Source organism: Enhydra lutris, unplaced genomic scaffold, assembly GCF_002288905.1.
Source record: "Enhydra lutris kenyoni isolate GAN:26980312 unplaced genomic scaffold, ASM228890v2 scaffoldscaffold55, whole genome shotgun sequence".
In the NCBI taxonomy this organism is placed as follows: domain Eukaryota; kingdom Metazoa; phylum Chordata; class Mammalia; order Carnivora; family Mustelidae; genus Enhydra; species Enhydra lutris.
This window is the reverse complement of record NW_019154139.1, coordinates 13,774,209-13,798,128: the sequence shown is the minus strand read 5'-3', so window position 1 is coordinate 13,798,128 and position 23,920 is coordinate 13,774,209. Positions and strand designations below refer to the sequence as shown.

The window sequence follows — 23,920 nt, the reverse complement described above, 5'->3', positions numbered from 1 at the left end:
AGCTCCGTGGCGGGAGGGCGGGGATCAGCATGTGTGTGGCTTTTAAGGGCGGGCAGTCATCCTAAGCTACGCTTTCAGAGACCCTGGAACTGGAACTCCATGTGATTTTTACATGCCACAAAATGTACTCGTCTTTTTTCATTTTTTTCCCCTCAGTTATTTAAAAATGTAAAAAACAAAAACAAAAACAAAAAAAGCCACATTGCTAGTTAGAGACAGACCAAAACAGGTGGTGGCTCGACTGGGCAGCCTCTCTCGCCGCTGTCACGGTTAAACATAGGCAGATACCAAGTAGTCAGAGTAAGACTGAGAAATAAACGTTTCCTCAGTATATTCGCCTGGCCACTCCAATTTAAAGGTTTGCGGAAGACAAGGGCCATGTTTTCTTCTCCTTTTATTGCCTCCATGGAGTATACTGGAAGATGAGCCTGTCTGTGCTGTGCAGGGTCCCCAGGGCCAGGCTGGACACACGGAAGCCTCATAAACTGAGCCTGCCGCAGGGCAGCAGGACATCTGCCAAGAGACGGGATTTCTCTGGGATAACTGTCCGAGCTGCGATGGCCTTCACTTGGAACAGTCCCCGAGGACCCTGCTACCCCATTCGGGATCTTCCGTGCCGCTCTGATTAAAATACAACTGACCTGCTGGGTGGAAATGTCAAATACAGTCTACGGGGACATCTGGCAACTGAGGGCTCGGGAGCATGCGGGGGGGACGTTTCAGCATAAAGGGGGATGACAGCAATGGCTTTCAAGGAAACGGGAAGACTGGGAGGCCAGTCTCTCTTTCTAATGTCACTGGCATCTTTGCTGGGATCTGTCAGTCCCGGGGAAGGAACAGGGTAATGGGTCATAAACCAGGCGATGACGGGGGTTCAAATAAACCACTGGGGGTGCATCTCCACGCCCCCTTCTTCCCTGTAGTCCAAGCACTTCCTCCATCGGGCACTTAGGCATTATAATCTTTGGGAACTGTTTCTAGGTTTTTAAATGTTTAACATTATTGAGAGATTGACACAAAATTGTGTAGACATAAGGCATTCGATGGGATGATTCAATACTCACATACACTGAAAATGGTCACCAAGATCTAGATAATTAGCACTTCCATCATCTCACACAGTTAACACAAGGAACTCTCCGACGCCCGCATCAGAGCTTCTAACTGGTTTGAGGTAAGCCCTGGACATCGGGGTGCTTAAGATCTCCCCCAGGGGATTCCAATGTGCGGTTATGACTCTGAAGTCCTCTTCTAAAGCGAGATTTTGAATAACTGTGCAGATTTATAATGGATGTCGTGAGAAGGAAATGAGATAAAGCACGAAATGCACTTAGCAAGGGGCTGGGCACAGAGTAAATGCTCATCGAACGTTAGCGGGCGATACTAACCTGACACGTGGCCCGAGAGACACAGATGGCACAAGGGTATAAGATGGTCTCTGGCTGTCCTGTTGTGTTATTGGGGAAGGGGCTGGACCATCTCCCCCAGGAACTGCTCTATCAATCTCAAGCACTGAAGGCCAGAGAGGTGACTGGAAAGCAGGCTCAAGCACGGGGCTCTGTCGTTTACTGGCTCTGCTAATTCTGCAGTCAGCTATCCTTTCGGCACCTTCATCAGCTCCTCTTTGAAATGGGGATTATGTGAGCTAGTGCAGTGAAGCCTGAACTGACCCGAAGAGATGGGTACCGTGTACCTGAGAGGCCTCAAGGAAATCAGATGCCTCCCACCATAAATATGTCTTCAAGGAAACCGTGCACGGCGTGAATGCCAGATTATTTTCTTGATGGCAGGGAAGATTTAGGATCCTATCCTCCTTTCCTTCCCTTCCTCTACAACGAAACAACACAGGTGTCTGGGTCATAGCTCCTGCTAGCTCTTGCTAAGGCCTGAGTGCGGGACAGAGGAAGAGCTGACGTTCCATGGGCTGCCAGAGCAGGGCAGAAACAGCTTCAGAAAATGACCACCTTTCGTGTCCACGAATAGGCCCGGTCAATACACTTAGCCCCAGTGTGGAAATGCCAGAGCGAGGCAAAGTGACTCACAGTACGGAAAGGGCTCTGCTCCTCTGGGCCACTGGTTTGCGATTCAGGGCTTGAAAGACTGAGCTGGACCTCCTAGTTGGAGACCACCTACCTGAATTAAAGAAAGCTACAATTAGGTTTTGGATTAGAATGCTACAGACTGGGTGGCTTAAGCCATGGGCATTTATTTTCTCACAGTTCTGGAGGCTAGAAGTCCAAGATCCAGGCAGAGTGGCTGGCAAGACTGCTTCCTGGTGAGGGTTCTCCCCCTGGCTCCTAGAGGACTTTTTCGCTGTGTCCTCCCATGGAAGGTGGAGGGGAGGCGGGAGGGGGAGGGCACTGGAGCTAGCCCTCTGGTTTCTCTTATTAGAGCACCAACCCTGGCATGAGGGCCCCGCCCTCTTGACTTCATCTGAACCTAATTATCACTCAAAAGCCCCATCTCCGAATACCATCACATGAGGTTAAGGCTTCAACTGCTGAATCTGGGGACAGGGCACATTCAGCCCATAGCAAGTTCCTATTAAATAGCTACTCTGCCAGATACTGAGTCTCCTGTAAGATACGGACTGAGCTCCCAGCACAGAAAATAAAGCACACATACATGGTCGATTTTTCACAAATTTACTTTTAAAAATTATCTCTGATTTCACCTGACCAATACATTTAGCATTTTCTAATCTGTAAAAATTTAAAATATCTGTAAATGTTGGAGTAAAATCCATCGTGTACACCTACTTGCATAGGCAAATGAGATAAATATAAAGGATGTTTATGGGAGATGTTGTTTGTAAATGGTGGGGGAGAGCCCAGCATCTAAAAATACCATTAGGAAATGAGATAAATTATGGCATGTTCATCAAATGGAAAAACCATGCAGCTCTTCAAAAGAAAACACAACTTTATGTACCAACGCAGAGACCCAGCTTCGTATTTTCAAGTAGGTAGAGCACCTAACAATTAAAGAGGAGGTGTGTGCATGACTAGAAGTAATTGAACAGGAGGAGGAAAGCCACAAATCCACTGCCAACCGCTAATGGTGTTCAACGCGGGGGAATATGATGGGGGGGGGTTCGTATATTACTGTTTCTCAGCGGGGAGCTGGTAAACGCTTGATCATGGCATCTCCGAAAGAAAAGCTCTGATTTTTAGTGTTTGCCCATTTACAGGGTGTGAGTAACCCCCACCGTGGCAGACCTCAACCAATGACTGCAGTGTCACGGGTAGGGTGGGGCGGGGGAAGAGACAGGTGGTGGCACATCCCGATACAGGGTCTCTACCATCTCAACACAGCAGATGTAAATAACCTTCCCAACACATATAACAGTGAAATGATTAGGAAGTAATGACTTTTGAGTACTTATACCTTTTTAACACACTGAGCCACCCAGTGCCCTGAGTACTTACATCTTTTAAAAATAATAACTTACATAATGGCAAGTTTATCGATCTTGATCTTTAACAGCAGTTGTGCCTAACAACCAGACCTGGTTATTTCCTGAAAATTTAACCACAGGCTCTCCCAAGCCATGGCTCTGGCACATGATGGCATTCCTATACCGTCTGTCCTTTACAACAAACGCGGAGGTGGATGGCTGTCTGAATGCTTTTTTACATGCAGTTTAAGATAAAAACAGAGGGATCCGATTCTTTGGCAGTAATCTAGCACTCTTCTAGCACCTGGCAGAGGCTGTAATGGAATGTTCCAGCAACTGACCCACTCTTTCTGAAAGGACTACTGTGTGCCAGGTTTTGCAAAAAGGAATAGTTTATGAAGTCCCTGCTATGTGCCCAAATACGGACTTTTTATACATACACGCTGTGCGTACACCTTAGAGCAGTATCGCCACTTCCGCCCTGAAACACCCTGATGCGGTATCGTGACTTGGGACTTTCGGATCCCGGACAGCCCTCTCAAACATCAAGGTGTAGGAAGCCCTGGTGATGAGGGAGGAGGTTTTCCAGCTGCAGGTACAATGAGGAATGGCTGCAAGGAAGCTGAGGACAACACATGGTGCTTGGGCCGGAGAAGCAAGGGGCCGTATGTCATGAAGCAAGTGGGAGAGGGCTGGTGATGGTGCTCGACGTCAGGAAGCACCGATAACTCTGTTCAGCTCTACAGATCTGCACCCTTTAGCCTTCTCAGCAATGTGGTGACATTCCAGGGAAGGCATTTATGATGGACTGAAATGTGTGCTCCCCCAGTTCCTACAGTGAAGCCTCATCCCCAGTGCGACAGTATGAGGATGGGAGGGCCTTCGGGAGGTGATCAGGTCAAAACAGAAGGGCCCTTATGAGTGGGATTAACGCCATTATAAGAGACGAACCACTGAGCTCCCTTGTCTTCTCTGCCATGGGGGCGGGGGGTGTGGGAAGACACAGCCAGAAAGATGGCCATCTGTGAGCCAGGAAGTGGGGTCGGCACCAGACCCCCAATCTGCTGACACCCCTGACTTTGGATTTTCCAGCCTAGGGAACCGTGAGAAGTAAATCTGTGTTATTTATAAGCTACCCCGTCTCTGGGATTCTGTGACAGCAGCCTGAATGGACTAGGACAGCATTATTACTCTCAGTTCACAGGAGAAGACCCCGGGGCATGGATAATTTTGCTTTTGGTTTCTCTTTGTGATTTACTCAGCAAAGAGAGGAGAAAAACCATGAGATTCTTGTCCGAGCTACCCAGGAAACAGAATCACGTATAAGGAAAATAGTTGGGGTGGGAGGGGAAGATCTCAGAATGAGAGAGGTCGGGGGAGCAAGTCTTCTTGCGTTGAAGGTCAGCTTCCAGAAGCCGTAAATTAAACACACTCACTCTCCCGTGAGGCTGTGCCCTGGGGGGTGGGGCTGGGGGATGAAGAAAGGGATCTTGCCAGAGGAACTCTTCCAGAACCGTGGCTTTTGCTCAGGAGGGCGGGGGATGAGGAATCTGGCCATGTTTTCAGGAAGCAGCTAGGAAAACGTTTTAGGGGCTCAGGGAAAGGAGAGCCCCCCACTCCATCAGGTCCGGTCGGCAGGGGTCCCTCTCCTGGCTGCCTTGCTAGTGTACTACACAGAACCCAGAGCCCCCGAAGGCAACGTGGTGGGGTAAGTGCCTGGGCCTGAAGATGGGCACTTCTGCAAAGCGTCTGAACAGGGTGCAGCCCCAGTGCCGAGATGAGAATTCGGCTCAGGGACGAGACATGGATGGGGACGCCGAAAAGGGAGAGGGTGCTTGTTTTCTCCATACAGCCCCAAGGGAAGCTGTGTATTGTTTAAAACCATCCAGGCTGCCGGTGATGCTGGATGGGCCCTGTAGCCTTCAGGCACCGGCCCCACCTAAGTTCCCAGCCTCCCTGCCGCCCCCGCGCCCTGTACCCCTCTGCCAGGAGTCTCAGCCACCATTTACCGAGTGCCCCCCTCCACCCCGTTCACCAGGCATTCTCCATTCATTTCATCTTTCCAGCCACCCTCGGAGTGGGTACTGACACTCCCATCTTACCAGTAAAGAAAGTCAGGCCAGGTGGTGGGTATTAAGGAGGGCACGTATTGCATGGAGCACTGGGTGTGGTCCAAAAACAATGAATACTGTTAGGCTGAAAAGAAATTAAAAAAAAAAAAAAGAAGAAGAAGAAGAAGAAATGTCACCTAGGGGGCGCAGGGATGGCTCAGTGGGTTAAGCCTCTACCTTTGGCTCAGATCATGATCTCAGGGTCCTGGGACTGGGCCCCACATCAGGCTCTCTGCTTGGTGGGGAGCCTGCTTCCCACTCCGCCCCCCGCCCCCGCCTGCTGCTCTACTTGTGTCTCTTACTCTCTGTCAAATAAATAAATAAAACCTTAAAAAAAAAAAACAAATGTCATCTATTATGAGGACATGGGCATTGCCTGTGTGTTGTCATCTGCCCCCTGACAGCTGAATGTGGAGTGCTTTCTCCTGAAACTCACCCACTTCTCAATTTTTGACCAATGACTTCTAAGCCCTAGTTTGCAAAATACGTACTACTTGAGTTTACAAGATAGCGCCCACGTGTTGCTCCAACTTGATTGAAACCACTGACACGTCTTTCAAGAGGATTGGAGATTTCCTATGGGTGGATTGGAGACTTCCTACGGATTGACTGGGACTTGATAGGACCACTCTTCCAGTTGGTGGGGGTGAAATTATTTGTGGTCTTAATTTTCACTTCCCAAATTAGCAAAGAGGTTGTATATCTTTTCAAGTGTTTACTGCCCGTTTCTTTACAATTTGGTAAAATGACTATATCTTTTATAAATTTTTCTTATTAATTAGTAAGTTATTTGTGTATTTCATTTACTAGTCCTTTGTCAGTTATATATGCTGTAAATGTCTTTTTCTTTTCTCTTTCTGATGCTACTTTGATGGAAGTTATTAATTTCAATGTGGTTGAATTTACTGATCTTTTCATTTATGATCTATGCTTTTGTCGTCTTATTGAATAATGTCTTCCTAATTCTGAGGTCACAGGCCTGTTAATTTTTTTAAAAATAAAAGTTTAATTTGGCTTGTCACATTTAAGTCTCTAATCCATCAGAATTAATTTTGAGCATGTATGAGATAGGGATTAATTTTCATTCTTCCTCATGGATAATCAGATGCCCCAGTAGCATTTGTGGACGATTACATCCTTTCTCCAATGGCCAGCAAGTCACCTCTTTATCTACCACATTTCCATATATATGTGGGTGGTCCTGGGCTCTTCGTTCTTTTTTACTAATTCATTAGCACATCCCTAAACAAATGCTCAGCAAAATTTTGCTGTAGGTTTTCAGTGGCTACTATTTATGAGTTTTTGTCATAAATGAATATTTAATTTTATCAAAAAAACTTTCTTGCATCTATTTACATGATTACACGGTGTTTCTCCTTTAATCTATTAACATGCTGAATGATACTTGTGGATTTTTCAATGTTAAATCACTCTTGTCTTTCCTGGAATAAACCCAAGTTGGCCCTGATGTATTATCTATTTTATACATGGCTGAACTCAATTTGCTAATATTTTGCTTAAGGTTTTTGGAAACCTCTCATGAGTGAGACAAGCCTGCAGTTTTCTTTTCTTGCGCTCCCTGTGTCTGATTTTGGTATTGAGGATATCCTGGCCTCACTGAAATGGGTTGAAAGTGTTCCTCTTTTTCTATTCTCTGCAAATTTTCCTAAAATTTGAATTATTTTTTGATTAAAAAATTGGTAGAATTTATCTCGACTTCTCATTGAGGGATACTGTGTACTTTGTAAGAAGGTCTAATGGCTAGAAGATAACCAGGGTTTACATTTTTTCCTTGGATCAGTTTTGGTAAATTATACATATTTAGGATTTTATTCATTTCATGCAAGCTCTCAAAATTTTGACATAATTTTGTTTACAGCATCCTCTTACTGTTTCCTCTAATTGTGCTTTATCTACTAGATTAAAAACTCCATAACCTAAGAAACTTTTGTTTGCTTTAGTTTCTGCTATATTCCTCAAACTCAGAAAGATGACTGGCTCAAACGTGTTTAGGGAATGAGTCCATGAATGTGCATTTATGGCTCCATACTCATTTACTGGTGAGTTTTCCTGCTATTTTTCAGTGAGTCCTGCCACTGCTTTGCCTAGTCCATTGGCTCCTTTCTAAGAGCAAACTTCTGACTTTGTTGAATAATTTGTTGATCAGCTTCTCCTTCTTACCTTCTTTACACCCTGTCTCTTAATTTTTGAATTTGCCCTAATGTTCTTTACATATCATCTTAAGTTATAGACTTGGCTTATTAATTTTCTGCCTTTCTTCTTTTTAATATGAAATTTAAGGCTACGAATTTCTTCATATATTTGTACCATCTCACTAATTTTGACATGTATTATTTTTATTTTCATTCAGTTCTAAGTAGGTCTCAGTTTCAATGGTGATTTCCACTTAGAACCATGAGTAATTGGGGTGCCTGGGTGGCTCAGTGGGTTAAAGCCTCTGCCTTCGGCTCAGGTCATGATCCCAGGGTCCTGGGATCGAGCCCCATGTCGGGCTCTCTGCTCAGCAGGGAGCCTGCTTCCTTCTCTCTCTGACTGCCTCTCTGCCTACTTGTAATCTCTGTCAAAGAGATAAATAAAATCTTAAAAAAAAAAAAAAGAACCATGAGTAATTTAGAAGTATGTTCTCAATGTTAATCAAATATATTTTTAAAAATCTTATTACTACTAATTTAATTATACTGTATTCAGATACATATATTATATGAGCATATAATATATATACTAAGCATATATTTTATAAAAATATAAAAATAATATATAAACATATATCATATAAAATATTATATACATTACATGGAGAACATATATTTTACACACATATATGATAAACATTATATATATCTCATATTCTTTGAAACATACTGAGATTTGCTTTATGGTCCAGAACATGGTTACTTAGAAACAACGTCTCATGTGAGCTTGAGAAGGATGTATATTCTCTGTTATGTACAAGGTTCCTTATTTGCCCAGTAAATCAAGATTTTTAACTATGTAGCTCAAATATTCCATATTTTTAATCGACTTTCTTGGGTTGCTTGATCTCCTGATATTTGAAAAGGATACACTAAAATATTCTACTATGATAGTAGGTTTGTTGATTTATCTCTGGAGTTCTTGTATCTCTTGGTGAACTTTTAATTTTTAAATTGTGACCATCTCAATACTAAATTAAATACATCTCCTACTAAATTATATATTTATTGCCTACCACTGCTTTGTCTGATACCAAGAGAGCTACTCCAGTTCTCTTTCTCCATCATCTGTCAAACTGTTCAGGCCGTCATGTGTTAGGTATGTCTTTCATAAAGAGCATATGCTGTATACTTGTTCCACTTCAGTCGGACAACGTGTCTCCTCCTCCTCAACGTGTTCCTCCCCCAACTTAGTCTGCTTATTTGATTGATATATTAGACTTATTTCTATCATCTGTTTTCTTGCTTTCTATTTTTCCCCTCTTTTTCCTATGCTGTCATTTTCTTCTTGCATTCTTCTTCTCCCCCGGCCACCCCAACAAATGATGGAGATATTTTGGTTGTTCTGGTTTTTCTTACTCCACTCACCATCTCTACCCACCCTGGATTTATAATTTCTGTGTTTTTTTTTCTTCAATTCTTTTAGAGCTGAAGTTTGAAAGGTTAGACGTGCGTAACCATCTTAGCATTGAAATTATCTCACCAACAAAACAGATTCCAGAATACTTTAATTCCAATCACGTCCCTCCTGAGTTATGTGATGTCGTTGTCTGATATTTTAGGTTGAACTGTTTGAAGCCCACAGTTACACATTCCTACTACTACTACTATTTAGAGATTGTTAGGCATTCCTACATATTTCTAATTTGTTTGTTCAGCATTCCTTCTTGGAATCATGATTCTATAGAATCATATTCCTTATTCCTGAAAATAAATCCTTGAGCAGTTTCTTTGCAGAGGTATGTTTGTGGTAAATCCTCTTTGCTTTTGCTCCTCTGAATAATCTTTTCTTGTATTTTGCTAGGTATACTATGTATTGTTGTTGTCACCCAGCACAGTTTAAGGTGTTAACTTATCCTCCTCTGGCTTCTGTTGCTGCTGCTAAGAACTCTCATCTGACACATGCCATGTCTTCATAGAGAATCTGAATTTTTCTCTCTGGTTGGTCATTTACTTATTTCCATAGAACAGGAATATTTTTAATTTTTTTATTAACATATAATGTATTATTTGTTTCAGGGGTACAGGTCTATGATTCATCAGTTTTACACATTTCATTCTCTCTGGTTATTTAAAAAAAAATCACTTGAGGCTGCTGCAGTCTTACTCCTATAGGTCTAAGTATAGCCTTATCTTTTTAATCTGCTTGTACGTATGCATACCTTTTAATAGTTCTGGAAAATTCCCATTCACTATAAAGATGCCTCACTTCTGCGGCACCTGGGTGGCTCAGTGGGTTAAAGCCTCTGACTTTGGCTTGGGTCATGATCCCAGGGTCCTGGGATCAAGCCCCACATCAGGCTCTCTGCTCAGCAGGGAGCCTGCTTCCCTTCCTCACTCTCTCTCTTCCTGCCTCTCTGCCTACTTGTGATCTCTATCAAATAAATAAATAAAATCTTAAAAAAAAATGATGACTAACTTCCAGTTTTCTCTATTATTTCCTTCTGGCAGTCTAATTAGACACATTCCCAATATCTCAACGTCTCTCTCAGTTTTTCTCTTTTTCCTTGTGCGCTGGATTCTAGATAATTTCTTCAGCTCTCTCTTCTAGTTCACTAATTCTCTCTTTAGCTGACTCTAATTTACTATTTAACATATTAATTATATCTGTAATTTCAATAATTATGTTTTTCACTTCTAAAAGTACTATTTGATCCAAATAGGTCTACTTGCCTTTGAGAATCTCTTGTTCCTCCATCCTTTTAATTCTCTTTTATTTCTTACACAGAATAAAAATATTTGTTTTATATCTGACGAGTCTGATACCTGAAGTCTTAGAAATTTAATTCTACAGTTTCTGCCCTTTCTCATGGTGGCTTATTTCCCTGTGTGTTTAGGGATTACCGAATGAGAACTCATTTTTCTTGAAACTTGACCTAAATAATTCATTGAAGTCTTTCTTATTTTTGAGAGTATTCTTCTAGATCAGATTTCTGTTTATTTCTGCCAGGTGCCTGGCACATGTTCATTTTTCTTCTATTTCTTCCCATACATATAACTTCAGCCCACCAAATAATATGAACACAGGCTTGAAAGTAGAAATTCTCAAGGGAATTTCTCTCTTATTTTACCTAAAGCCAAGGATAAGATGTATAACAGTCTCTATCATCTTCTCCTATGGGTATTTTTACACTTGTTATCTACTGAGGATATCACTTTTCCTGGATCCTAACTTTTGGGAAGGGTCTTCTAATTTGTCTCTCTTGGGGCTGGGACCCAAATTCCCATGTATCGCCTTTCAATAGAATGGCTATACATATGGTTTGCCCGACTTGAATTTAGGCCTAATGTCCCACTGTCACTAATAATAGCATTCCTTTGTTTTAATTATATAGTAAATTATATAGTTACTGACTTTTAAGCCAGGCCTCTAGTTCCCAAGGGTCTGCAAATACCCAGCAAATGTCAGATCCAGTCGCTTTTTGCTTATCCTTCTGGATCCATACTTTGTCATTGTTTCTGGCCTCTACTTACTTCATTGACTTTATAGACTGATCGAGTATGTTTTCAAATCATTAAGAAAAAATTTTTATCCCATACTTTTTGGTGTTCTATACAGGGTTGATTTTTATTTTCCTCACTTTTAAGCTTCTAGTTCATGACAGTCTTGGAAATATTCCTGAGTATGTCATAGATTTTTCTTATGCCTAAGAAATACAGGACACAGCAAAGGAACTATATAAATGTTGATTGAAAGAATCAGTGATGGATGTACTTATGTTCTTTTTTTTTTTTTTAAAGATTTTATTTATTTATTTGACAGACAGAGATCACAAGTAGGCAGAGAGGCAGGCAGAGGGAGAGGGGGAAGCAGGCTCCCCGCTGAGCTGAGGGCCCGACATGGGGCTCGATCCCAGGACCCCGAGATCATGACCCGAGCTGAAGGCAGAGGCTTAACCCACTGAGCCATCCAGGTGCCCCTGGAGGTACTTCTGTTCTAAACACTTTCTAATAGTTTGTAATGACCTTCAAGTTCAGTAAAATAAAAAAAAACAGAAAAACAAAAACAAGTTCTTTCTTTTTGACTACGTTTCACTCCTGGGAAGGTGTGAACTTTAGACTGTTCATTACAACAGTTTATATTTGTGAAAATTTGAAAACAACTAAAGTAACAGGAATGCTTCGGTAACAGAAGAGTACAAAATGCTATGTGTATTAGGACCATAAATATTTGGCAACACACACATATGGACATGGCCAGAAGCTTCTTGGAAAAGACGGATTTATTAGGAAAGCAAGGTTTGGGTTCCTTCTTCCTTTTAAAAAACTCGAAACAATTGTTACTGCAGCGTCACGTGGGCAATGGCTATACATTGGAAATGACGTCGGCTCCCTGTGGTTGTGTGTGTCGACTTCCTGTCTGACACAGCCAGAAAGGCAAACGCACTTGCTGTCAGACAGGCCTGGGTTCAAGTCCTTGTTCTGTCACTTACTAGTGGAGGTCAGTTCCTCACTCCCCTCACTGTAGGTAGAAAATTCTGACACACACTTTAACTCCAGGCTCAGCCAATAGGATATTAGCATCAAGGACTCAAGCTTTCCCTGCAAGCACTAAGACTTCCTCTCCCACTTGGCTTTGCCTGAGAATGAGCAGGCTGGCCTGCTCATGGGACATGACAGACACTGGAGGAGGGCCCAGGTGTCCCAGCCATCAACCACTGGATCCAAACCTGACCGCAGACACTTGGTTAAGCCAGTGAAAATCAGACAGCCGGCCAGCCCACCTGCAGACTCCTCAGCTACATAAACGGTGGTTTCAGTAACCCATTGGTCAGCTAGGGCTTACGATATTCTGAGGTGGGTCACCTAATGGCCTGTCTGTATTCAGCCAGGGGGCTGCGGGGAGGCACTGTGGGCCCTTCTATGTTATTCGGGTTTTCATGGTTGGAGCCGGTTACTTCCGGTCCCTACCACTATGTCTGGTACCTACAGACTGAAGATGAAGGCTTTCTGCCACCGTCACTGCTGCATGAGGTGGACTGGGATGTCACTGCTGTGTGAGGTGGACTGAGACACGCGGGCCAGTGCCTCCCCCAACCTGTGGCCACAGCACCCGGCAGGCCTGCTCACATGCCTTTCCTCACCGGTCTCTCTCCTCTGGCCATGAATGACTTGAAGGAAGGATGTGATTCTATCTGTGACACCTGGCACAGGGGAGTCCCTCCATAACTGTCTTCGTTTGAATTAAATGACTGAATCTGGGGAGCTGATAAGAACCCACACAGCCGGCGGCAGGTGGCAAGAGAAACCAGGCAGGCTGGTTCTTACCCAGGGAGGCCTCATGCTTTCCAGAAAGCCCACACAAGAGGGACAAAGAAAAAAAGGAGAAAAGCACATTCTTTCTGCTCTTCTCTGCCCTTATCTCTCTCAGCACACAGCACACAAAACTCAGAACCATTCATTCTGTGGAAGCGCCCTCCCCAGCTGGCTCCGAGCCTCACGCACACGTGAGGGACCCCTCCTCCTCCTCCGAGGGGCTGCCCCGCCCCCATGGCAGCCTGGCCATCCTCTACCTTCAGATCAGACACGTCCCTGTAGCACTGCTCAGAGCGGGTGTGGTCCGACAGCTGCACGTTCCAGAAGCAGGGGAGCTGATACACGAGGAAGGGGTTCTGTTTGATGACGGCATTGAAAATATCCTGGGGGAGAAAAGCCAGACACAGTCAAGAGTCAGATGGATCTCACCTACGATGCCAACTCTCGAGGTACAGAGCAGCTCCTGGGCAAGGGACTCTCCTGAACCTCCCGCTCGGGACCCAGGCTGGCTTGCACGGTGGGCATTCCCCTGCCATCTCCCATCTCTAGACCCAAGCAGCTGTGCTTGGACAGAGACAGGGGAACGCCCCACACTGACTTGACACCCACGGGCTCCACTGGTCCCCAGAAGGCAAGTGGATGTGGGAGCAGACAGCGAGTGTCTTCTCCCCCATCCCGAGCTGGCAGATGTTAAATGAAGTCACTTTTCTGCCTCTCTTCCCACCTTATCGAGGAGCCCTGTGTCATCCATCCCAAGCCTCCAGGAGAGGAAACTGCATGATGACAAGTGGCTCTGCTCATTCAGGGGCTGAGACAAATTACAGATTCTGTTTTAGCAGCACTTCCTGGGGCTTTTGGCGGATTCAATGATGGATGCACCTTGTTTTCCTGCAGGCCACGGTGCCCAATTCCACACTCCCCACCTCCAGATCCAACTCCGACTTTTCTAGGGAGGCTTTCCTTCTTTTGGGCTTTTCTCCAAGCTCTCGCTGCACCAGGTCATACTTATTAACTAGCTGCTGACAGGTGGTGCCGGGAGGTGAATTATGTGCCTTCGAAGGAGATACCTGGATAAACTATCCTCATTGGACAGGAACATGCAATTGCTAGCTTTGGGGGACACACTTGAGTCACTGTGACCTGACTTAAAATACGATGATGGAGGACAATTTTCCCCTCAAGTTAAAAATAGCTACCTGGGTAATTTTTAACTCATTCACTATACCAGATCTCATGTTTGAAAAAGGAAATTAGTTTCTGGCTGCTTCGGAAATACTGAATAACAACAACAACAATAATAATAATAAAATAAAATAAATAAGAGCAAAGTAACCCTGTAGAGTTTCTTGCTTCCTCTGCATTAGAAAACTTGGCAAAAATATGGTGAATCAGACCATCGAACATGGAGGAAAAACATGGGAGTGGGCTTGCTTTTTGGGTGAACAGGAAAGGGTAGAAATGCAGAGGACCCAGAGAAGTGTTGTCTCCATTTCAACATGGCCTGCTACACCACAGGGAATAGTAAGTCTAAATGTGTGACCCTGGCAGGGCCAAGGTCAGAGGCTTGGGCACCCACACTTCCCAGCAAAAATGAGACATGGGACTTTGACGATTTATATTAATGGTCTGGTGGAGCGCATGGACTTTTCCCGATTGCCTAGATTAGAAGCCAGTTATTTCAGCTAGGAATTTAGATTTGTCCCTTTCATTTAAATGCGCAGGTCATAGCCCAGGTTCTCAAGAAAAGGTGTTGCTGTAGAAGCGAGAAAAGCAAAATGAAATCTTGTCTGGGAAATAGGCTGTAGTTTTCCGGGGTCACAAGTAGCAGGAGCTACACACCCCGCACCCAGACGGAGAGAGCGACCTCCTCTTAGCACATCTGACTGTCGTTTACTTACTGGTCTGCTTTAATAAACTATGAGCTCCCTGAGGCCAAGGACTGCATCCTTCATCATCTCTGCAATCCTAGTTCTGAACATCGTCCCTCGCACACGGAGCATGTAGTGAAAGGCTGCTAAATGGACAGATGACTTCACAGACAAACTCGGCTGTTGACTTAGACAGGCAAGCACCAGGCAGATAGATCCCAGGGCACGGTCACATAATCGGTGGGAAAATCGTCCAGACCCAGCAACTTTCAGGCTTCTTTGAGAAACAGTACAAGGCTGCTTAGGAATAACTCTACCTTCTAGGCTGGCCACTCACCTGGTCAGCTAAGGAGGTGGACAGCATGCCCATGAGCTCCCTCTCTGCAGTCAGCCGCCACATCTGCTCCCACTTCATCTTCCGCAGCTTGTCCAGAAGTAGCAGGATCACTCCTGGGCAACAGCAGAGGATGGGAGAGGGAAAAGCAATGGTGAGATGCAGAGCCAGGCACACGCCTGTCCACTGTCTGGAGGTGAACACGCCTGGGTTCCATCCCAGGCTCTGCGAGGGACACGTTCTCTCTACAATATCCTCACTGTACAGAGAACGTTACAGCGGCCTCAAAGGCTGTTGCAAACACTAAGTGAGATGGACAAAACAGCCTAGCACTTTCTGGAGACGGGATGGTGGGGATGGTTGCGCAACCATGCGAATGTACTTAATGCTTCTGAACTGAACACATAAAGGTGGTTAAAAGGGTATAATTACAATTATGTCATGCATATTTGGCCACACACATTTTAAAAAGAGCATAATATTGCACCTGCTATGTACTCCATTCCCTATAAGCATTAGGTTCCTTCCTATTTTTTTTTTTTTCCCAGAGATAGGACAACCTTCCTAGGTTTAGTTGAAGGAAGCTGTTTGTACAATCTGCGCCGTTTATCTTTATAGATAAAGAGCAGCTCTCCTGCAATTTTATTCTAGGTAAGTCTGGCCAATTGACTGATTTATTGACAAGCCATATGAGCTTGTTCCAGTGCTCCTGATTTCCAAAGTCTTCTCTGGTCCCCACAACCAACACAGATGTAAGCTACGGTGAAGGCAGTGCTGATGCTGATGAGCTCCATTTTTGTTTTGTTTTGTTTTTTAGTTTTCATGGGGGAGGGACCTGGATCCATGAGGGAGGGGGCACTGTGTAGCAAGAGAAATTGTCATTGTATACCCTTGTGTTATTTTTTTAAAATGTTAGAAAAAAATCTGAAATTTATGACTCAGGCAAAAATTAACTAGTGACAGTCTAAAAAGGAAAGTAGATTTTGGCTTTGCCGGATGACTAAGAAGCATAGCCACTGCCAGGGCAGTCAGAACCTGCAGAGAGTGCCCAGAGCAGGGAACACGAGGAGCCAGGAGAATTTCCCTGCAGGCCACTGCAGTTAATTTCGTGGCTGGAACTGTAGCACCCATGGGCACCCAAATCAATCCTGCCCAGGATGCTTAGCTCAGCAGAATGGCCGGTGGAGAAAACTCCAGGAATGACAAATGATCTTAGTTGATACCTGGTACATACATCGCTAACATTTTTGGAAAGAACCCGAACCCCCAAATCCCACATAAATGTCAACTCTGAGGCTTTTTTTAAAAACTGATTCCAGTGGTACGTATGTGAAGAAAAAAATAAAGTCACCATTTCATCCAAGCTGTTTGGTCTGGTAAAACTGAAATTTAAAAAAACAAAAAACAAAAAAACAAAAAACATACATGATAATGGTCAGCCTGGGGTCATACGCAGATCTAGACTCATAAGTCAAAAGCTCAAATTACCTTTTTTACGTATCTCCTTTGTGGTTTGCTAGGTTCTGCCCATGTCTTTTCACGTAACGCTCATAAGAGCATTACAGGCTGGATGTCATCATCCTTATTTTGTAGGTGGGGAAACTGAGAGGTTGATTCAGACACTTGAACAATTCACAGTATCAGAGAAGCTCTAGCAGATTCGAACTCAGAGGTGGCTGGCTCCAAAGCCACTGCTTCTTCATCTACACCAGAGATCCCAGAGCCCCAGCCCTGGAGTCCTGTGACTCAGGCCAAGACTCTTTCCTTTCGTGACTTTTGGTTTCTGTATGTGTAAAGTAAGAAAAATGCTACTTGCCCTGTGCAACTCAGAAAGTGGTTATGCCCCCCCAGGGGTAGGCTAGCAAATATCTGATCACAGGCTCTCCAAGGGGAAAAAATTAAAACTTGATTGGTAGCATTTGCTGATTCCCATAGAGTAAATACTCCCACCATGGCTGATTTCAAGCTACCTATGTGATGTCCAGAACACCCAGTTGGGAAGAAATGCACACAATTGATGTGCCTTCCCCCCACCTCCACCCCCACCCCAAATCAGTGCAAGCTAGCTCTAGCACACCACTGACTTTGTTCACGGAAGCAGTTTTAGAAATAGTGAAATTCACCATAAGCATGCTACTTGCTTCTTTCCTGAACAAAGAAAAGAAAAATTTACAAAGTTACAAACAAAAAACACAGTGACATAGTGAAATTCACCATAAGCTCACTACTTGCTTCTTTCTAGGACAAAGAAAAGAAAATTTTATGAAGTTACATACCAAGAGAATACAGTGTGGTGTTCAAGAATATCAATCCCAGTCAAACACATAAGAGAATTTCCTTAAATCTCACTGCAAAAACTAAATCTAATTAGGTTGGGGAGATGCTCTCATACACAGAGAAAATGGGGAGGGGGTGGAAGCCATACAGAGTGATGGAAAGCATTAATGCACATTCTGGAGTCCCTAGAGATGTCGATAGATCTATCAGTCTCAGGGGACTGAACTGAGAATTGATGCCTTTAAATGGTGTTAAGACTTGGCAAGTCCTCTGTGGCCGATGTGACCCCACCTTGCGTGCCAGACTCGTTGAACAGAGGTGGGTGTCTAGAACAGGAGCCTAAATGCAGAAACGTGGGCTTATTCTCCTGGTCCCCCAGCCTTTTCCGTTGTGTAATGTTAATTTTCTTAAAATTTATTTATTAGACAGAGATCACAAGTAGGCAGAGAGGCAGGCAGAGAAAGAGGAGGAAGCAGGCTCCCCACTGAGCAGAGAGCCCGATGTGGGGCTTGATCCCAGGACCCTGGGATCATGATCTGAACCAAAGGCAGAGGCTTTAACCCACTGAGCCACCCAGGCACCCCTGTGATGTTAATTTTTTAAAAGCATGAACTCTTCCAAACCAACAGAAAATTCTTGAAACTAAAATGACAAATACCCACCACCCCAGTCTAACAAATGAGAAATACACTGCCACATTTGCTGTGAATAATACAACATGACAGATAAATAAAAAGCTCCTTCATCTTACTCGGGCTCTCCCTTTCCCAAGGGTAACCACTATCCTGAGGTGGCTGGGTTTCCCTTCCACGCATGCGTTTAGTTTTATTCTCTATGCATGTATTAATCAACAAGCTATGGGGCTTTGTCTCAGAGTGCCTTCCTTCCATTCTAATTTCTCCTCTCACCCAATGTTACGTCTTTAAGACTTAAAAGCAGGTGAAAATTTCAATATCTAGTCTATTCGTTGCCATCACTTTACTCATTGTATGAAGAGACCACAGGTTATTTATGTATTTCCCGACCCAACGACATTTTGGCTGCTTTCTGGCTTTCTCCTATTATAAGCAATGCTGCAGTAGACATCCTAATCCCGACTTGTGGGGCGCACGTCTGAGAGCTTAGCTGGGGTCCAATCTTCAAAGCTGTAAGGATTGCCATGTTGGGGGTGCTGTTTGCCCTAAAACATCTTGAACTTCTCCATTGTCCTCCTCTCTTACGTTCAGACCGTCATGGTGTCCTACGGATTCCACATGTGAGCAGCTTCTGCGTCTCTTCCTCTACAGACCCATCCAGTTAATTTATTGAGCACCTACGCTATGCCAACAACGGAAATAGACTTGTGTGTGTTACTCATCCCTACTTTTCCTGATATCATGAGTTTCGTTCAAAATATTAATTCAACTGGATGGAGAACATTCAGTCTTGGCCAGACCCAGCCATAAAAGACACGCAAGCCATCGTGATTCAGGTGCACACTGAGGACAAGCACTGTTCATTTAGGGAACGTGGAGGGAGGCCTCAGTAGCCAGGATCCAGGGCGAGGACCAGGTCAGGCAGACGAGGTAGGGACGTCTGAAGACAAAGGCAGAGCAGCAGGACGGTGCATGTAGGAACTGGGGTATGATGGTGGGATGGCTGAACTAGAGTTCTTTGGGGCAAATGTCAGGAGGCGACCCCGAGCAAGTGAGCAGGGGATGCATCAGGAAGGGCTCGTAGCTCTGCAAAAGAGATGCTTTCCAAGCATTTTCGTGTCACTTCTTACACAGAAAATGATATCCTTCCAACTTACTTGTGACTGGAAGGGCTCATTCAGAGGGTCTGGCTACCCCGGGTCCCATTCAGGGCCACCATGGCTGAAGGGATCACCACTTTGGCACATCTGTCACCCACATATGCCACAGAGGTTAGAAAGTCCTGCCCAGGGCACCTGGGAGCTAGTGAAGGATTTTGAGCAAGAGAGGGACCACAATGGAATCTGTTTCGGAAAAGCCAACCTAAAATGTTGCTCGATCAGGTCGCTTCACAGGCTGAGAGGCTCTCGGATCTCAGGCAGTCTAAAGAACAAGCGGTAATTCCTTAGCTGGGCACACCAGGCCCATCTTGCCACGATTTACCTTTTCTCTTTCCAACAGACCATTCCTTCCAGCAAAACTGGCACGATGGGTTTTGCCATTTCACTACGTTTTTCTCTGCAAACTTGACGAGCGAATACGCAGTTTGGTTTTCTCTTTAGAATCCCAGAAGGTTGACTAAATATACTACTGTCCATTCCCTGAGTCAATTAGAATCCCAAACGAAACAAGAAACTCATGAGAAGCAGATTACAAAGCTTATGAACTCTACTGCCGGCTTCCGCGTTCAAGAGCTTCCACATTTATCCTCTTCTGACTCCACAACATCTTAGAAAGGAGACAGGCTGCTCATTATCATCGCTTTTGGACAGCTGTGGGAAATGAGGTGCTAAGAAGGTGACTCTCCAGTGTCACGGTTAGTGCCTTTTCCCAGATGGGGCGGGGGAAGGGTCTTCATCCTTTAATGTTAGAATGCATGAAGACTGCATCCTCCCTGTGCCAGTAGGGTCTATGGGATATATGTCTCAATGCCTTTTTTTTTTTAAAGATTTTATTTTTAAGTTATCTATATACCTGATGTGGGGCTTGAACATATAACCCCAAGACCAAGAGTTGCATGCTCTACTGATTGAGCCAGCCAGGTGCCCCGTCTCGATGTTTTGAAGGGCTGCCTCGTGGTAAGCATGAGTGCCAAATGTGGACTTGGCCAACGCAGGCCAACAGGAGCTCATGGGAAACAGGGCTCCTAGGACCTACCACCTGGTCAGATGTGAACTTCTCTTGACATATCCAATAAGCCAGTGGGGCCCCTGTCTGGTCTCTCATCATGCATTCAGAAGTTACTTCTTCTAGAATTCATGTACAATTGTGTTTTGAGGACCTCCTATTACTCACTGCGTTAGCTGGTGACTTCACAGTTTGTAAAATACAGTCCTTGCTCTTACGGAGCAAGACCTAATGGGGAAGGGAGGAGGTAACTCAGAAAATAAAAACACTGTGACAGCTATGAGATGGGGTAAGAAGCACAGGAGCCAGTACTGGGAATCAGGCTGTGATTGGAGTGTGGTGGGAAGCATTAGGGAAAAGCTTCCTGAAATAAATGGTGTCCGACCTGAAAGCTAAAGGCTGCAGAGTATCACCTACGTGAAGGTCAGGCCAGACAGGTGCATCCCTCCAGGGCTGTGAACGTCTATCAGGCAGAGAAGATTTGCCAACACGTCTGAATAGCACACCTTAAAAGGTAATGACCCATTTCCCCCTCTTCGACCAAAAGATGAAAATTAAAAAGTGGCCACATAAAATTGTCTAGCACAGGTGAAAACGTTTGTCTTTGCTCATAAATCTGTAATTAACCACAGGTTATTTGTACAATAAATGTCCCCACATCCTCATGCTGAGGCCGTAGAACGGATTCTGGGAACACAGGTGTTTCTGTAACTATCACGGAAGCGGAAGCTGTATGTAACGTGGATACCCCAAGTTTTTCCAAGTGGACTTGAAAACAGAAGCTCTGAGCTTGAGTCTTGACATTTTCTCTCACCAGCAATATCTCTTGAGAAAAGTCATCGGGATTCTGAGCCCCAGTTCCTTCTCTGTAATTTGGGGACAATCCCACATTAACTTCAACATGATCATGAGGACTCTATTTTTGTTATTTTTTAAAGATTTTATTTATCTATTTGACAGACAGAGAGTGAGAGAGCTCAAGCAGCAGGGAGCATCAGGCAGAGGGAGAAGCAGGCTCCCCGCTGAGCAGGGAGCACAGTGCGAGACTCGATCCCAGGACCCTAAGATCATGACCTGAGCCAAAGGCAGACGCCCAACCAACGGAGCCACCCAGATGTCCCAATTATGAGGACTTAAAAAAAAAAAGCATATCTTTAAAAGTATCTGGTATATGCCATGATTATTCTTTCCTACCTCAAAGTAAAAATCCGACAATATTAAGAAGTATCTAGAACAGCAGGCACAGTGCTCAATGTGGTTGAACTGAGAAATAATTAATCGATAATCAATATGCATACCCAGTAATTCACTCGCCAGCCTGAATTCATGCATCTTTCTAAAAGTCTTTAAAATCCCCTTGTGTGTGGAATGCCCCGGACACTTAAAAATTCAGAAATACTGGCAAGACCACATTCCTTCCCAGTCTTCTGTCAAAGAGGCAGCTTACGGTGTCACAGCCAGCATGATTAGGAGGTCCCTCAGGGTTCTTAAGTGATAGGACCCACAAGAAGGAAAAAACATAATAAAGGAAAGAAAATCTACCCCAAGTGAAATTACAAGCATCAAGGATGTTCCTAAGCCACTAAGGTGTCAGCACACACCATTACATGTAATCACACAGACAGGCACGAGTGAGAGACTCTGCCCGTTTCCTCAAAGGTTAGGAGTTTGCATGCAGATTGTACAAAAGCTGAAAAACAACATTTCCGGAAGAAACAGAACTCTGGCTGTTTCTTGGCCTCCCTCCTATGGTGCTGGGGAGATAGCCTAATTAATGATTGTAAAGGCCTCTGAAAATATGAAGTGGTACATAAAAGTTTGTATATAACAGTTACAGAAACTATACATTTGCTCATTAAGGTGTCTAATTATCCCTCACTCCACTTGCACAATTCCCACCAGAATGAGTACAGAGTATGTGCACGCAAGCAATGTGGGAGCCAGCTTTTTAAGTGACTATGGCTTAAATTGATGCAAACGGCCCCTTCTGAAATCGGGCCCTTTTGAGCTGAAATGCACAGATTTGGCTTTGCAATGCTTGCCCCGGAGTCAGACTCTGACACTAAGCCCTCCTGCTGTCAGTGGGATGGTGGTGCCAGGAAAAAAGGCTTGACTTTGGCCTTTGCCTGGCATTTGCTGCTGCGTGGTCCACCCATTTCCCTACTTGCTGTGGGGGGGTCTGGGAGCGTGGGGCGAGCCCTTGGCCCTGGAGGCCAGCACTCTGCACACAGGCAGCATGCCTTTGTTGCGACAGGGACTCCCAACAGAGCTGGCTGGGAGGCACGGGGCTGGCAGGGCTTTACCTTCAGCTGTTGTGCTGTGAGCATGAGAGACCGGCACTAAATAAATCAATGAATAAATAAATTAAAAATCAAAGGCTTCTCCTGTGAACATCTGGTCCAGCGGTAGGGCATGTCATCTGTGGATCAGACGACAATGTTTCTATTTTCCAAACTGAATATGTAGCAATGGCTTGGGAGCCAAGATGGCAGGGAAAGAAAGGTGGGTGTCTATGGAGAGAGGAGGGAGAAAAGAATGCTTTTGAAGATGAGCCAGATACTGGTTCTTTCCAATGGGAATGCAAGGAGAAGAAATGCAAGACGGCAACGGTGTTGATAGCACTCGCCATTTCTCCAGCACCTCTTGCCCTCCTTAAAGGCCCTCCGAGTCTGAGGACAAACCTGCAAGGTGGATGGAGTGATCCCCATCTTACGGATGAAGAGACAAGGCTCACGCATAGCAGTGAGGGGCAAAATTAGTCTTGCTCTCTGATCTGTGACCTTTCACCCATGCCACGCTGCCTCCTAGCAGGTCCTAGCAGCCTTTAAAAGGTCATGACCCATGTCCCCCCTCTTCTCAAAAACCATGAAAATTAAACGGCGGTCACATAAAATTGTCTAGCGTGGGTGAAAACTGGGTGTGTGCGTGTGTCTGTGTACACACTTGTGACTAGATACAGCGAGACCTTATTGTAGCTGTGGCCTCAAGCCCGAACAAGTCACGTAGCTCTTGGAAAAACGGAAGTACATGCCTGAAGGACTGTGTGGAGACCACAGGCCATCACTGGTTTGTTTGCCTGAAAACTTATGGGGAGAACCAAGTGATACACGAAGCCAGGAATGGGAGGGCTTCTGCACAGGGTGGGGCATGATCAGGTCCCCAGGGGAATGGGTGACTGGCTGCCAGCCAAGAGTGACGGCGATCAGCACAGTGTTTCAGAGTGAATGTGTCATCTCTCTCCTGTGTGGCTCGGAGAGCCTCTTCTCTCTGCATCTGTCTGAGCCCACTCAGCGAGGTCCTGGGCACGTCATACCACCTCCTGGGGCGTTCTTCGGTGTCACAAAAGCCTTCTGTTTCAGAGGAAGTCTACCATTGTTTCTTTCCATGCAACATGCTTCCATTCAAGCTAAAGAGAATGGCTCAAACCCACCTGGTCAACCCAGACCCCGTGCTTCCTTAGTTCAGGAGGGGAAACGGAGGCTACGTGCCCACTTCAGATGAGATCAGAGCAGGTTTCAGACTAAACCTCTGTTCCTAAACTCACAGTGGCCACACGCACGCTAAACCACAGTGCGTTACAACAGCTGTATGGGAAACAGCATTAAGTCAGGAAATTAAGTTTAGGACACAGTGGCTTTAAACAGAGTTGGCTGTACCGGTGTG

At 44.8% G+C, this 23,920-nt stretch overlaps 1 protein-coding gene across 1 annotated transcript in view; it reads right to left on the bottom strand.

Annotated features, from left to right (window-relative positions):
* The window catches only part of LOC111157527 (LARGE xylosyl- and glucuronyltransferase 1), a 566,731-nt gene that overhangs the window by 100,281 nt on the left and 442,530 nt on the right, over positions 1–23,920 (bottom strand). The window contains exons 8-9 of the mRNA XM_022519012.1: positions 15,183–15,295; positions 13,235–13,360 (exon numbers count right to left, since the gene is read on the bottom strand). Of these exons, the coding sequence (XP_022374720.1) occupies positions 13,235–13,360; positions 15,183–15,295 (239 nt within the window). The remainder of the gene's footprint in view (positions 1–13,234; positions 13,361–15,182; positions 15,296–23,920) is intronic.